Genomic DNA, 17,522 nt, shown 5'->3' with positions numbered 1-17,522 from the left:
ACACACACACACACACACACACACACACACACACACACACACACACACACACACACACACACACACAGCAAGTTAGAGAGCCAAGAGAGAAAGATAAAGGTGGGGTTGAGTGACCTCCAAATACCTGGCATGTCCTGCTGCCCAACGCGGCCCAGGATGCTTCGAGAGGGGTCGTTGGAAAGATACTAGTGTCTACGGTGTGAGAGTGAGGAGGTGCTATGTCGGAGACATGAGCGGTGCAGTGTCATGCCAGAGGAAAATGGGATGGCGAGTCAGTAACATTCTTCTTTGTGTGTACACAGATGAAGGGAAAGAGGGGTGGATCGAGAGAGAGGAGAATAGATGCGTGAGGAGAAAGATCCCTAACCTCGCCATGTAAATGTCTGTATGTGTAGCATGTACCTCTGTGGAACGCTCCACCTGAGCATTCCCACCTCGTGATATGGCGCGTTATCTCCTGCTTATTTGTTCACCGAAGTTCATGGCAATGTGTGCTCCGTACTGGTTTGTCTGGCCTTGTGGAGGTGGTGGGACATCGACAGCCCGGCAGGGAGTCTCGAAGGATGGCAGTCACCTCAGATCAGGTTTTCGAAGAAGAAGAAGCTCTCTGAGAAGAAGCGCGCTCTGGATGGCAATCACACACAAATAATGTTCTGAAGAAGAGGCTCTAATGGCTCCACACTATCCCCTTTTAGAAGCCCCAGGCAAAGGGTGGGGCGAGGACCAGAAAATGAGGTGCTGTGGCCCAAATCCTGCTCTTCTGTTGGGCCACAGTAGCCCTAGCCACGCCCTGCCAGGTTCCAAGACCGGAAACCAGCTCTGATGCCTATTGGCTTTGGCACGGCTTGGAACTCCTGACTTAACATGGGGGCATGCTCCCTGAGCCAGCACCCTGGCCCTGGATGTGCACTGAGTGTAGTCTGTATGTTGGATGGTAGCGGACTTTCTCCGCCACCCACCAGCTCCTTCATGAGGCAAAATGCACACCCAGGACCTGCACCAAACTCCCGGATCGCTCTTCCCGCAACTGCCCTCGTTGCCCTGGTCTTGTCGGTGTCTGACGACTGGATGAGGGTTGCAACAATTCCGGACGCTCATCCTGGATGTTCCTGGACGTTCCTGGTGAGATTCGGTGGAGCTATTAGCATCTGTGATATCATCCAGCATCGTGTGGCACCAAGGACAATCTGACGCCGCATGGTGCTCCTCGAAATAGAGTGGCGAAATGTAGCGATGCAGAGGTATGAGGGGTTGCGGGAATATTTTCCCGTGTGCGGGAGGCGTTTATGGTCAAAGTGGTGAGATTTGGTGAACGAGGTGCGGGGTAAGGTCAGGTGGCAGTTGGGAATTGGCGTGCAGATTCAAATGAAATAATGACGTGCAAACTCCCATGTGCGGGTTATTTTGTGTGCAGTGGGGATGGGGATGATCCGAGCCATGGGAGTCATCATGGTGTGCTTATTAACAATTGTCTATTGAATGGCATGTGTGCTTGCAAGCTTGTCATGTACTATGGCTAAAAGGAAAGGGCAAGAGTAGGGGTCAGAGTATGAATCGGAGATATTTACAAGACATAACTATGAGACCCACGCAACTCACTTCGTCCCGTTAACCCACTTGACATGAGGGGAGGACTAACTACATGAATACTAATGAAATAACTGCCTGGAGATCACTGTATGTTGGGTGCCATTGCCTTGGAGGCTTGCAATTTTGCAGAACCGCCACAATATATATATATATATATATATATATATATATATATATATATATATATATATATATATATATATATATATATATATATATATATATATATATATATATATATATATATATATATATACTAGCAGGGATACCCGTGCTCCGCACAGGAATCCCGTGGATGACGGCGGGTCTGAAGGAGTATATGTCACAGTTAATTGTAAAATTGTAGAGGCTGCCACACATACACTGACACACACACACACACACACACACACACACACACACACACACACACACACACACACACACACACACACACACACACACACACACACACACACTTTTAATAGTGTGGATACAATATTCACAACATAGAAATCGAACCCGATCGTGTTTATACACCGCACAGTGTTAATTAATATTCGCAACATAGAAATCAAACCCGATCGTGTTTATACACCGCACAGAATTTAATAGCGAATGTAGTGAGCTTCATACTCAACGCGTGCACATGAGAGAATAGTAAAGAACAACAACAACAACACAATACCCTGGCAATTTGGAATCCGTGTCGTCAGCTATGACCCTTTTGCTTCCGGTTTTTGTTATGGGGAATGATGCATCCCTGGAGATAAAGGCATCATCAGAGACATGAAAGACCCAAATATCATACATGGTGTATATTTCCTCTACTGATTTTAACAAAGATAACTCCCGCATCATCAATAAATATTTTTTAATCGTGATTTACATTATTTGATCGCTGATCCCGAATCCAGGCCGAAGTGACATAAAAACGTTATACAGTAACAATAAAATGGTTTTTATAACCATGGTTATAACAATAATGAACAAAGAAAATGTTAATAAAATATGACTTACAGATGATTATTATATCATTATACGGTATAATATACATACGGTCATTTTTGCAAGTGTGTCGAATGCATAAGTCATAATTCGGAAACCGGGAAGTCGGAAGTCATTGTCTTCAATTGACTGTGGTATTAATTTCTCCTTCTCTAGCAAATTCCGTTGGTCCCATATCAATCAGCTGAACTTGAAAAATTAACATTACGCAATCAGGTGATGACGTCATAATTCGGAAACCGGGAAGTCGGAAGTCATTGTCTTCAATTGACTGTAGCATTATTTTTTCATTCTATTGCAAATGGCGTTGGCCCCATGTCAATCGGCTGAACTTGAAAAATTAACGTTACGAAATCAGGTGATGATGTCATAATTCGGAAACTGGAAGTCGGAAGTACAATTATTTTACATCGGGACACTCCCGGGTACATGTTCTGTCAGCATGTGAAGTTTGGTGAGGATTAGACCAGTACTTTTCGCGTGCATAGGTCACAAAGAAACACACACACACAGACACACAGACGTCTCACACTTTCAACTATATATATATATATATATATATATATATATATATATATATATATATATATATATATATATATATATATATATATATATATATATATATATATATATATATATATATATATATATATATATATATATATATATATATATACATATCGAACTCAACCCAATCAGTTGTGAGTCCTGAGCAAACTATGACCATGGGGAAAAGACCTTCATTTGTGAATGTCATTGCTTGGCCATAATCTTATCAGAATTTGGGCCAGGCATCCCTCAAGGGTGAAGCGCTGGCAACATGCATCATTTAAAACTGGTTTAACTTGGTTCAAAAGTTAACAGTCCAAAGTGTTTTGTAGTTCTCACAACAGGTTGTGTCCTTTTTAGAGCTCTGGCGGTTGTGGGATTGGTGTTCATTGCCTTTGGAACTGGTGGGATCAAACCATGTGTTGCTGCTTTTGGGGGGGATCAGTTTGAAGCACACCAGGTAAGCTCCTCTCTAGGGAGATTGATAAGTACTCTATTTTAGGACATTGATAAGGAAATAAAAAACAAGAAAAAGACTTCGAAAAAAAAAAACTCCAAAAAACACAAAAATATAATTTGCATTTCTTTTTTTTTTCACATAAATTGCTTTGGTATTGATATGGTGCAGGCATGGTCGTAGAGGATTAATGGGGTTACTGAGGCAGCCATTCAAATGAATGGGGGAAAAGGGAAAAACTTTCTGACTTAAGCCCCAAAAGCCCAAAATAAGAGACTGATTTCCTCTCCCTCCCCTACAAGCAAATGCTAAATTGAGACTTACTGATAAAAGCACTTCTTTCCTTTTATATTTTCATTCCATTCATAGAGTGAACCAATGAATATTTGTCCCTGTTCTACTTTCGGGAATAACTTAATTTTCCTCTTACATTCATCACCATCGAGTATATTCACAAAGATTACTTTGGAACTTAGTTCTTGGTTTATGTGTCTTTGTTGAGCAGAGATGAAATGATAAACTTCTCTTAATGCTCTTGTTTGTCCACCTCCTGAGCCACATATCATTTTGAGATTGAAGTAAATTGTTTTTCCATTGTTCAATTGATAACCTTCAAAGTTTTCAGTCCATTCAAGGATATTAATTTTTTTCTTTACATCCTCCAACTTATTTGTAATTAAATTTATCCGCTTATTTGTTTTATCTACTTTTATCCCGGTTATTTCTTCAATAAGACTTATTTGATATTTCTCACATTCTTTATGTTTTCCATTTTTATACCAAGGCTGATTACATCTCCACTCTTTGGTTTGGTTATTGCTTCGTTCTATCATTTATAAATCAGTAAAAAGACGGCGGTAGCCCGTTAAAATTCCCAACCCAATATCTTAACACTTATACTTATAACCATAAGGGAGACTATTGATTCCATTCCCTAAAATATATCTTTTATCATCAAAAGCTCTTAATGCTTTCTTATTTATCTCTTCTGTATATAATTGATGTTTATAACTTCTTATTGTATTTATTTTTATGTACTCTTCCTTCCTCAAGGTTGAACAGTTGTAATAATGCTTAAAGTTTATTGTTTCCTTGATGATATTTGTCTTTATTCCCTTTAGCTTATCACGCCTTTCAATGTTATTATTATCAATATACATAATAGCATAAGACTTTGATCTCAATCCTATAAATTCACTCATGACCTTCCCACCCAATTCATCTTTAAACTTACAAATAACCTTTTTATTCTTTGATGAAAACAACACATCACCTGACTTATAATTACTTGTGTCATATATATTAATATTATCAATCATATCCTCAGAAACATCACTTGTCTTAATTTCTAATATAAAACTATCTGCATCCATATATAACAATGACACATTATCCTTATACTTTTATTTTAAATTATTATAGTAATAGTCATACATTAACGACTTTGACAAGTCAAGAATTGATGTTCCTATATAAATAGGTTTATCCATTTCAATACTCTCTTTTTTCAAATTAATAGCACAAAAGTTCTCTGAAAACACCTCCGTTCGCTCAAAACTTGGTCTATTAATTAACTTTGAAGCCTGTTTCCAAGATGTAGCAAGTCTTATGTTTTGTCGATTCCTAACATTTTCCATAGTCTTTCCAAATACAGCATTATTCATTAATTTATAATAGTCCTTCTCAAAATCTGTTTTTGCTTCTGTTCTCCTTTTTATATTAAAATCAATATACCACTTTAACCAATGACTTTGTTTAAATTTCAAAATCCTATGAATTTTCCTCGCTCTCAACCCAGCAGATAAATATTGCCTCAAGTTCCTTTGATGCAAAACATAACTTTCTTTATCATTTAATGTAGTAAGTAGTTTTTCTGGAGATTTACCTTTTATATTGAATGACTGTTGGTAATCACTTAACCATTCTTTTCTTGGACTTTCTTTATCAGGGGCATAAGGTAGGTCTTTATGTTTGTGATGAAGTTCTTCTGGATATTTTAAATCAACCTCAACATAATGTCGTACTTCAGCTTCATCCAATTCTTTTTGAGAGGAGACAACAATGTCTTGAAAAACTTTTTCATAATGTTTTTCTTTAACCCATTTAAGTTTTCCATAAGGTAAAGATTGAGACATAGCCCACCCATATAAATTGTTAGCATCATAATATACTGAAACGCAAAAGAAACTTACCACCTTTTAAACCCTCAAATATCAACAATAACACTGCGTGTAGTAAATGTGTGAACTTATTTGTGGACAATAGTGTCCTCACTGTCAGACAAAATGGTCACTTGAACCTTCAATGGTCACTTCATAGCACAGCTGTTGAACAGCCGTTTTGACTGTCAGTGATTAGCCAAGGGATACGGGATGATTTTAATGAGCTGCACGTGATGTGTTGATATTGGCTTTAAAAAGGCCAGTGCAAAATGGGCATTTCCATCAACATGCCACGATTGTCAAGGGATCAACGGCAGTGTGCGTTGGGCATACTGCAAGGTGGATTGAGCTACCGTGAGGTGGCACGTCGCCTTGGCTGTTCACACCAGACGATATTGGCCCTGGTGGACAAAGACACCCTCCACAACTCTGCAGATGACATACCTCGATCAGGGAGGCCAAGAGTCACCACTGCAAGGCAGGACAGGCAGACGGTCCTAAGTCAGATGGCTTCAGACATTGAGGACTGAGTGGGACAGAATCAAGCAGCAATCCATCTAAAGACTGGTAGGCAGTATGTGCCGAAGATGCACTGCCTGTATCCAAAACAATGGTGGCCACACACGCTATTGAAAGGGGACTGACATTGCACCCTGTGCTGTTCTGTACTGTAGAACAAACTTATGAGATGGTGTATCTTGGTCAAAAACTTGACATGTCATCAATAAAATGCCAATGTTTCAATTAGCAATTGTTGGTTTGTTTTATTTTGAACTGTTACAATTTTATAACATTTCAAACAAGTGGTAAGTTTCTTTTGCGTTTCAGTATCCATCAGGTCAGAGTTGTCCTCATTCTTATTATAATCAGGAAGATATTTGTTATTTGCTTTAGCACATCTCTTGGAACATACTTGAGATATTCCTCCTCTTTTAGCCTTCTCTATCATTAAAAGCATATCTATATCACTGATTAATTCCAAATTTTGTTTTGTCATTTTTTAACATAGAACTCCAAGACTCACCCGGGGCTGTGTAATAGTGAACGGGGTCTAATCCATAAGAATTTTTATTATGACAGACTGTTTTAAAAGTTTCAAATACATCAACCAATAACAATACATCAGTTTTAAGATGCAAATCATGATATTCTCCAAGATTCTTTATATTAAACTTCTCCCAAACCTTTTTAGCTTGTGTGTAATCTCTATCGGAAATATGAGTTTTATTCAACTTGCCATAGAAACTTTCCCTTGAAGGAAGCTGTGTTTCTTTAAACTTCTCAAATGAATCCATATAGTCATACTATAGTCATAATATTCAGATAGTCATACTATAGCCATCTAGTTATAATATTCCCTTTTGTGGAAAGAGATCAATCTCTTCTTGATTTGAGAGATGTGATTTAAGATTCAGTAAGTTTTTAATATTTGATGCTAAGTTAGATCATGGACTTGCCATAAACTTGTATGTGTCAAGAAATCTGATATGGGTTATGGGGGATGTATGAATTGTTTTTGTGAATGAGATGTATTTTTGATCTGTGTTCGGAATGGCAGAAATATCTCCAGATGTCTTTGAAAGCTAATTTATAAATAGATGTGTGTCATAGTGAGCGTTGTGAAGAAAGACAGGAATTAAGTTTGGGAGCTTGTAATTAAGATTACAACAGGAATGAGCTGGACCTCTATATTTACCAGTAAGATCACAGTGATCCCTAACCTTGGCCTCTCCCTCAATTTTCTCATCACAAATATGACAGATACTGTTCTTCCCTAAATCCCTTTTTCTCTCCCTTTGTTAACGACATTGGTTTATAGGTTTTAGCCCTTATTTCTCTTAGTCTTATACATTCTTTTTCCAATCATCTTACAAATTCCTCTGAGGCATCTTCCCCTCTATAAAGTTATGACTTGTTGTATTCTTCTTGATGAATATTCCATTTAATTTATAGGTGAATCTATGCTTAAAACCATTTTATCCTACACTTTTTTCACTTAATAAATACAATGTATCAAGACACAAAAGACAAGTTTCAATCAATCCCTTCATTTGTCAATGATACTGAGAAATATGTCAAGGATATAAAATTGAACAAAGATAAATATAACTATTGGATAAAAACAATTATGGTGAATAATATGAGTTCTTCAATTTCCTTTAGTGGAAGGGCTTTTCATATATCTGGAAGAACATCAATTAAAGTATCTCTAACAAAAGTTTCTCCTTTCCTTCTGGCAATATATTCAAAACTAGAAAAAGCAATGAAACAAGAAAAAGTATCAAAAAAGACAAACCTTATGGATGAAGCTTTGGAAAGAACAAATAAGACCATCTGTAATATGCAAGGAGAAATTTGTATTTTTTTCAACAACCCTAAATATATAAATCCTGATGAAATAAAGGATGTTAATATATCTGGTGAAATGACATCTCGTTCAATAGTCATTAAGGATCATTTTAAAATTACCTTTAATATAAAAAATGTAGTAGTTGAATCTGTTAATGAAAAAAAGTATGTAGATCTAGATGGTAATGTTTTTTTCAACTAATTAAATATGAGTCATTATTCAACTGAAGATTTTGAAGATTATGAGAGTGATTATAGTATCTCTGTTGGAACAGAAGACAGTTATGATACTGAGAGTTTGTGTTCAAACGATAGTTATGAAAGTAATTTTATAGATGATTGTGAAAGCACCAATGAAAGTACCAGAGATGATACCGAAGATGAATCTTATTTGAAGTAAAGTTTTACTTTATAAATATGAATAGTTTACTCGATCTTGAGCCTCTTGAATTCCCTGATTCTCCCGATGACAAATTTGAGAATTGTCCTGCATGTGATAGAGTGGGATTAAACACAGAGTCAAAGCCAATAAACAATGTATATATTCTGTGATTATCTTAGCCTGGTGTTGGCTTAGTGGTTAGGATGGTGGCTTGGGATCCCAGGATCCTGAGTTCAAGCCCCATTGGCTGCTGAATTAACACCAGGGGGTTGACTCAGCCTGTCATCCATCTGAGGTCGGCAAAGTGAGTACCAGTGTACTGGTCCCGGTGTATGCCCCGTTTAGAATAGGTGTACCATATCCCTGTGTGTCGTAAGAGGCGACCAGGGTTGGCGTCAGGAAGGGCATCCGGCCATAAAAAAAAACAATGCCTCAAGAAAAAGCCTAACCCCTGCACAGCAGGGAAAAATGGCTGTAAAAAAAAAATGGTCATTCTGTGATTATCTTCTAATTAATGATAATAAAAAATATAAAAAGGAATATAATTATTTTATATTTACACCAAAAATGAATTACTTTACAATATTGATTAGAGAAATGAATGTAAAGTATGAGGGTGATAACACACCTTTCCTTACAATGGAAGAAACTGAACGTATTGGAGAAATGTTCAAAGGATTGTTGTTATATATTATTCACGATTGTCATTTTCAGGGAAATATCAACACAAGATATTGTACAAATAAAATAATGGATTGTCTTGAAATTAAACCCAAACTGAGGATAAAAGAGTTTCTAAAAAGCCAAAAATAAATTAAATAACCTGTTTTCCAAATATATAAATGAATGATTTTTTACCTATTTGGGAAAATAAGATAAAATTTAACAACCATAAAAATCTCCCAAATTCATTAAGATGTCTCATAGTTGGTTCAAGTGGTTGTGGAAAAACCTGCTTACTTTTAAAAATGCTCCTCACTCCCAACTTTTTAGATTATGATAATTTAATAATTTTCACAAAGTCAAATTTTCAACCTGAGTATCAACTACTCTCACACGGTTTTAATGCTGGTCTTCAAAAAGAAGATATAATCGGTTAAATTAAACTTCAAAACAAACGAAATGATTACAACATTGAAGATATAATACAACTATTTTGTGATACACAGAGATATAAAAAGAAATCAAAACCGATAATCAAAAAAAAAGAAATAAGTCCATGGAAACTTATAATACCTAATTTCATATCACCGAGAAAAATGACAAGTTTAGTTATAATCCGGGAAGTGGATACAAAATGATAACAGTTTCACCCGGAGCATATGAGATTTCTAAAATATCTTCCGAAATTGCTTGTCTTATGAAAGAACAGGGTGATGAACCAAAAAATATTGTTATCGATATTCAAAAGTATACAGTACCTCAAAATCAATGATTAAACTTAAAAAGATAACTGCAAGGTTGATTTCCCAATTGATAATTCATTCAGAGTTATTGGGTTTCTGCTCAAAAAAGGTTGAAACTAATGGAACGTTTTACAGTGATAATGTAATTCAAATATCCTCAGGCATAAATTCGGTATTAATTCACTGTGATTTGATTGATGGCGCTTATAATGATGGAATAAGAACAAATACAATATTTTCATTCAGCGCATGCTGAACCCAATTGGTTATAAATTCAATATGGAACCCAAAAATCTGGTTTATCTACCTGTGTCAGGAAAAACCATATACAGAGTAAATTTTAGGATAACCGACCAAGATAATCGCATGATTTCTTTTAATGGAGAAATTACATCCATCAGAATTCACCGACGTGAAGTTTTCCAGTAAATAAATATGATGGTTATTGTGAGGAAACAAGAGTTGGGAAAATATAAAATAATTACAGGGGATGGGATGTTCCTTTCCCCAGACTACAAGGGTGAAGGTATGTATCTTGGTAGAGGATACTATAAACCTAAGACACAAAGGGGTGTCACACATAAATTTAGATAAAAAGGATATGGGATAATGGATACTCTAATGGGTATAGGTTCAACTATTCTTAAACATAAAGACTTAATTGGTTCAACTTCTTCTGCTGTGTGAAATGTAGTGGGTGCTATAAAGAGTATAAAAGATGCCCAAAAGGAATCTCATAAATTACAAGCAATAAAAGAAATTAAGAAAGGCAAAACTCAGTTGTCTCCCGAAGAAAAACAGAAAATAATTCAAATACTTGGGTCAGGGTTTCAAAAGTTTTAACATCTTTTTTCCGAAATAAATACACGTATGGAAGCAATTGATAGTATCTATGATTTGGATGATTCCATTGTCATCTCAAACTCTACTAAAAAAGAAGACTACTTCAAGGTAAATGCAATAACTGGAACAGACTGGAATGCAAATGGAACAAAAAGTTTTGAAATAAATAATCAACAAACTTATTTGAATGTAGCCGAAAGTTTCGTGTTGTGTAAATTTACATTCAGTAAGGCTGCGACTAACACAAATGCTAGACTCATAAATGATTTATTCTGGAAAATGTTTGATAGTGTTCATTTGAACATTGGAACACAAGAAGTTGAAGCGGTTGATTATGTCTCTGCGACATCTGAAATTATGAAATTTACACTATATTCATTTCGTGAGACAATGGGAAGGGGGCTGTTGAAGGTTTTATTCCTGATATGTCAACGGGAACAAACACAAACCCTGGATATAGTCAAAGGAAAGGAATGTATAATGATGATATAAAAGCAGGGAATAGTTTTACTGTGGCAGTTCCTCTAAAAGGTATATTTGGATTTTGTGATCATTATAAAGTTCTGTATGGTCTTAAAATTAGATTTCAACTGCAAAGGAATGATAATGAAAATAGATTGCTTTTTGGTGGGGTGAATGCTTTTGCTGCTCAGAAAAAATTTGTTATTGATGAAATTAGTTGGTATATTAAAGAATATACTCCTAATCTTAAAACAGAAGAGATGTTGAATAGAAGACTTAGCTCAAAGAAGCCAGTCAATGTATCAAACCTTAAAAGAAGATGCCAACACGTTAAACTGAACCAAACCACTTACACGTGGAATTTGGGTGTTCTGGAAGGAAAGCCATGATATTTGTGGCTCATTTTTTTTAAAACCAGATGGTGATACTGCTACTGATAAGAATAATGCATTGAGTGATAATGCTAAGGTGAAACAACTTTGTGTTTCTCTCGATGGAACATTTTATCCACAAGATAGATTGGAAATTAAATGGGGAAAAAATGATTATGCTGGAGCAGACAAGTCTTCGCAAAAGGTGTGTGAAAACAATGGAAATATAGAACCGATTTTGGATATGACAGCATTTAAAAGTCTGTATACAATCTATGCGATTGACCTGAGTGCTCAAAATGAAACTATAAAGTCTAATCGAGTGGATACTTCCCTGTACATTGAAAGAGGAGAGAGTGAAGAAGTTGATACATATTGTTTGCTTTTGGAAGAAACAGAATTACAGATTAATACAGATAATGGTGTTATGATTAGTCTGACATTTTTTGATAAATAAATTAGTAAAGTGCCAACTGGGGTATATGTTAATCAAATCAATCTTCATAAACTATCATCTTGTATTCAAAATCAAAAGCCTTGTATGATTAACGTAAACACAATTCAGAGAAAAGGAGCAGTAAGAATTGATGTTTTGCTCACAAGAGAACAGGTGAAAATCTTGAATGATACTGGCTCACTTAAAATTAAAATGTCAAAACCAATGTTGAAGAATTATTCAATAAGAGAGATGAGTGGAGGATTTTTTCCATTTCTAATTCCTTTATTTGCTGGTTTAAGTGCGGCTGGAGCATTGACAGGTGGTATTTCAGCAGCGGTGAAAACTGCCAACGAAAGGAAGGCTCAACTCCGGGCTCAAAAATAATTGGAAAGACATAACAAATTAGGGGAATTGGTGTAATTGTAGATTTTGCTGAAAAACTTGAAAGTCTGCCTGATAAAGCGAGATTGTTCGTTGGAGATATGCTTTCTTCTATTGGACAAGCAGGTGTAAAATTAACGAAAAGGGGTAATGGATTATATCCTTCTAATAAATAAATGAGCATTGATGAGTGGTTAAAGAATTTGTAAAGAATACAAAATCAAATTTAGAACTTATCAAATATTGTAAGAAATTAAAAATTCATGATGTGGTTATTTGTATGAGAGATGAATTAACGAACGTGCCTAAACATACAAAGAATATTATTATGAACTTAGAAGATAATAATGGGAACGGTTCTCATTGGGTTTGTATTTTTAATAGTCAAGAAAAATATTATTTTGATAGTTTTGGTCTTCCACCACCTGTGGAAGAATTAAAATTCTTACAGAATGGTGTTTATCAAACATTTCAAGTCCAAGAATTAAATTCCAACTGTTGTGGTCACTTATATGTATATATGTGTTATTTCAACTTAACAAAAATAAAAAAAAATTATGACATTATTTGTCATCTAATATAAATGACATGTTGGTAAAGATGGTTCTATCTTTGGTGTATCCCAAGAACTGAATATTGATTTATCAAATTATTACACAAAGGCACAGGCTGAACGAGAGAAATATAGTATAGCAAAAAATATTATTATGAAAAATGCTGATAAATCAATAAATTATCCAAGCCCGACTGACGTGAATTACTTGGTGAGATTAAGTGATTTATCACAATATATGTCCTTAAATAAAATGGCTGTGTATTCCAAAGATACAGAAGTGTTGATTTTATCTCCAGGTCATACAGAATTCATAGTTCCGATCAAAATAAAAATTTATAAAGAAGGGCATATCTTTTGTATGAGAATAGAACAATGGGGATATGATATGAATGATTTGGGGTATAATTGGTCATTTAAAATTAACCTAGAATACCTGGAACAATTAAATCAGTCTCGTTAGAAAGAATATTATCCACTTGGTGCCGATAATGAGTTTTGTGGAAGCACGATTAGCAAACAACAAATAAAATAATTTAATAAGGGTAAAATCAATCATGGTTTTGCCATGGTTTATATCATGAAAACACAAAGAACAGGATTATATATAATAAGTAAGGAAATACAAAATGATTTAACTATGGGAAGATGGGGATGGATTTCCTGTCATTATATTTCTAATATATAAATGACAGCAAGAAGGCTTCAAGAAAATAATCATTTCTGTGTCCAAGCATACCTTCAAGAAAAGGGTATTTGGTATTTTAATAAATATGTTCTACAACATAAGAATGAGGTATTTTCAATAAAAGATTGGATTTATACTGATGTTAATATACCAACAACTTTGGATTTAATTAAAATGTAAATAATGAAAAAAATTTAAAGTTAAGAAAATGCAAGGCTCTTTTAGAAATTCAGAAGAAATTTTATTGGTTTCCTGTTGTAAAAAAAAATATTTGGGATACAGGAATAACAAGAAATCCTGATGAATATATGTATGATATTCTATGGGGTGTAAGTGATTCAAGGATAGTAAGGGATGAGGAAGGAGTTGAAGAAACTGAGACAAGAGATAAGGAGGAGTGGGAGAAGAGAAAGGAGGAGTGGGAGAAGAGAGAGAAGGAGGAAAGAGAGAAGAGAGAGAAGGAGGAGAGGGAGAAGAGAGATGAGGAGGAGGAGGAGGAGAGGGAGAAGGAGGAAAGGGAGAAGAGAGATAAGGAGGCAAGGGAGAAGAGAGAGAGAAGGGGGAGAGGGAGAAGAGAGAGAGAGAAGGAGGCGAAAGAGAGAAAGAGAGAAAGAGAGAAAGAGAGAAAGAGAGAAAGAGAGAAAGAGAGAAAGAGAGAAGGAGAGAAGGAGAGAAGGAGAGAAGGAGAGAAGGAGAGAAGGAGAGAAGGGGAGAGAGAGAGAGAGAGAGAGAGAGAGAGAGAGAGAGAGAGAGAGAGAGAGAGAGAGAGAGAGAGAGAGAGAGAGAGAGAGAGAGAGAGAGAGAGAGAGAAAGAAAGAATACATTACTATAAAAACATGGAAAGCAGTGAGATTTTAAAAAGATCGAAGGTATTACAGTAAATAAATCAATCTCAATGCTCCAAGGAGGAAAACAAAGAATTGGCAAGTCTATTGGAAATATTTGCGTCAATACTATTAACATCAGTTTCAGGGAGAAGATATAAATGAGAAAGTCTAGACAAAGAAGAGAAAGAAGGAAAAGATTATATTATTGATGATGTTGGTGTGATTGACTTTAATTAAAGTTTGACATTCTTTTCTTAAATACTGGAGGAGATAGTGAAGACATTTCTGAGGATTCTTTATGTTTTAAAAATTAAGATTCAAATTTGCATGTTGGAAACTAAAAAGGTTTTCGCACTCTGTAGGAATTTTTCTCATAAATAAATGAGTTATTGTCTAAAATGTAAAAAGAAAACCAAGAGTAAAAATATCTCGTATGTTAAAAGTAAAAATAATCGGGTTATACAAAAAGGTCCATGTTTGATGTGTGGCTCAAAAAAGAGTGAATTCACCAAACACAAATGTGAGGAAGATATACAAAAGTTTTTATCAGGAAGTAAATTTACAACTACCGGAATACTAGGGGAATTACATCTAGCAGGGTATTCTTTCTGTGGTCCAGGAACAAACTTGAATAAAAGATGAGATGAGGCTGACAATCCTAAACCGTGGAGCAAACCTATCAATAGGGTTGATGAAGTATGCATGAGGCACTATATTGATTATGGAAATTTCACAAAGTTGGAAGAAAAACATGAAGCTGATAGAGAAATGTTGTATAATTTGTCTCTGATACAAAATCCAACCTTGAGAGAAAAAGTTGATAGGTTTATCGTGAAGAAGATGATCAGTGCTAAATTGAAACTTGGACTTGGAAATTCAAAAAACGTATACGTTCTAATGATGTCATTAAGAGTGAAGAACTATAAGCTAATGAATTACATAAACCAAGAATCACAAAGTTTCATAGAAGGAAGGTTTATTCCATGGAAGTTGATTAAATCTGGTCCGCTGATTTAATTGAACTCAAAAATGATAATGAACTCAACAACGTGCGGCCAGATGGTATGCTTTAACCGTTATTGATTTGAGGAGGGATATGCATGGGTCGTCCCTTTGAAAAACAAAACCGGGAATACACTCATGTTAGCGAAAACTATTTATTAAAAGTAACGAAAACCTAAAAAATTGTGGACTGATGAGGGTACAGAGTTCTACAACAAAACATTTATGAATTTTCTTAAAAATAACATTATATTATACAGCACCTTTAATGAAGGAAAAGCGGTTGTAATTGAGTGATTCAATCTCACTTTAAAAGAGAGACTATATAAAAATTCACTCAACTCGGTTTTCAACAATGGTTATCTTTAATTCAGGATATTGTAGATAAGTATAATGATACGATTCACACCTCAACGAATACTAAACCATGAGAAACATTTACAAAATTAGAATATGAAAAAGAGATTAATGTCAGAAAGCCTAAGTTCAAGGTTGGTGATATAGTAAGAATATATCGGTGGAAATCTCATTTTGAAAAAGGTTATACTAAGCGATGGACAAATGAACTTTTTAAAATCGTTGATGTAATAGATACAGTTCCTTGGACATATAAGGTATATGATTTAGAAGGGGAAGAGATTTTAGGTTCATTTTATTCACAGGAATTACAAAAGACAAAGATAAATCAAAATTTTTTTGACTCCACCCCTTTTTAAACTTCGCCCCTTTTTGACTCCACCCACACAAGCCCCACCCACAAAAGCCACATCCACACAATCCCCATCCACAAAAGCCACAGCCACACAATCCCCACCCCACACAAGCACCACCCACGCAAACACCACCCACATAAGCCACATCCGCATCCATGATATCCACATAATTAGTGATTAGTTAATTAGTTCCCCACACACAACATATTTATTTAATTAAAAAATTTGCTCCACCCACACAAACCACATCCACACAAACCCCATACACACAAGCTCCACCCATACAAGCCCCACCCATCCAAACCCCACCCCACACAAGCCCCACCCATCCACACAAGCCCCACCCACCCACACAAGCCCCGCCCACACATGCCCCACCCCCCTGTGCACCCCACCTTTGACTCACCACCTCCTTATCCCAACCCCCCAACCCTTCCCCACACACACACGGGGAGGGGAGGGGTGGGATGAGGGGGGGTGTTGGGTTGTTGGGGGATCGCACCTACCCCTCCCCCTCCTTTGCACTTCCTTTATTCTTTTTTTTTATAAATAAGAATTAAACTTGCCGGGAGGCGATGATGGTTCGCAGTCATTGTTGAACAATGCCACTATAGGTACAAGTGAGTTATGCTTCAGTCACATTTGGCTCGGCGTCCGTCGGGTCTAAAAAATCTATGGCCACTAGCAATTATAGGGCGGCCGCAGTATTTCCATGTTCACACAATGTAGCAGTCACATATGTTTTTATTTTTCGGGTAGCCGCACGGGGTATTTAGAAATTGTGGAGACCGAAAACGTGGGGGTGCCGTACGGTATTTGATTTGATGTCGCACGGTGACCTTATGGCGTCTCTGTGGCGGCCATAGAATTTTCAAGGCAGACGCAAGGTAGCCTCAAGGTGCCCGCAAGGCGACCGCAGGGGAGCCCTAAGGCGAACGTGCGGCCAGACGGATGGTAACGAGTGGGTATATATACCAGTTCTTTTTCATATGTATATCATATCTCATATCTGCCATATAGATTGTGGACCAGGTTATACACAGATGTGCTGTATAATATGAGAATATTATATATGTGCTGTATAAACTGTATAATATGCTGTAATGTACATATATATATATATATATATATATATATATATATATATATATATATATATATATATATATATATATATATATATATATACGGTTGAAAGTGTGTCTGTCTGTGTGTCTGTGTGTGTTTCTCTGTGACCTATGCACACGAAAAGTACTGGACTGATCCTCGCCAAACTTCACATGCTGACAGAACATGTACCCGGGTGTGTCCCGATGTAAAAGAATTGTACTTCCGACTTCTGGTTTCCGAATTATGAC

General features: G+C 36.0%; 1 protein-coding gene across 3 annotated transcripts in view; it reads left to right on the top strand.

Annotated features, from left to right (window-relative positions):
• The window catches only part of LOC147022160 (solute carrier family 15 member 2-like), a 315,727-nt gene that overhangs the window by 54,439 nt on the left and 243,766 nt on the right, over window positions 1–17,522 (top strand). For all 3 annotated transcript variants that reach the window (XR_015061088.1, XM_085892805.1, XM_085892804.1), the window contains exon 5: window positions 3,490–3,589. Coding sequence is in view for 2 of the 3 variants with exons in the window: in XM_085892805.1 (XP_085748931.1) it covers window positions 3,490–3,589 (100 nt within the window). In the remaining variant the exon portion in view is untranslated. The remainder of the gene's footprint in view (window positions 1–3,489; window positions 3,590–17,522) is intronic.

Source organism: Eptatretus burgeri, chromosome 8 (genome assembly GCF_056783735.1).
Source record: "Eptatretus burgeri isolate ZD-2024b chromosome 8, Ebu_testis_v1, whole genome shotgun sequence".
NCBI lineage: Eukaryota > Metazoa > Chordata > Myxini > Myxiniformes > Myxinidae > Eptatretus > Eptatretus burgeri.
Note: the sequence above shows the minus strand (reverse complement) of the source record. Positions and strands in the feature narration are given on the sequence as shown.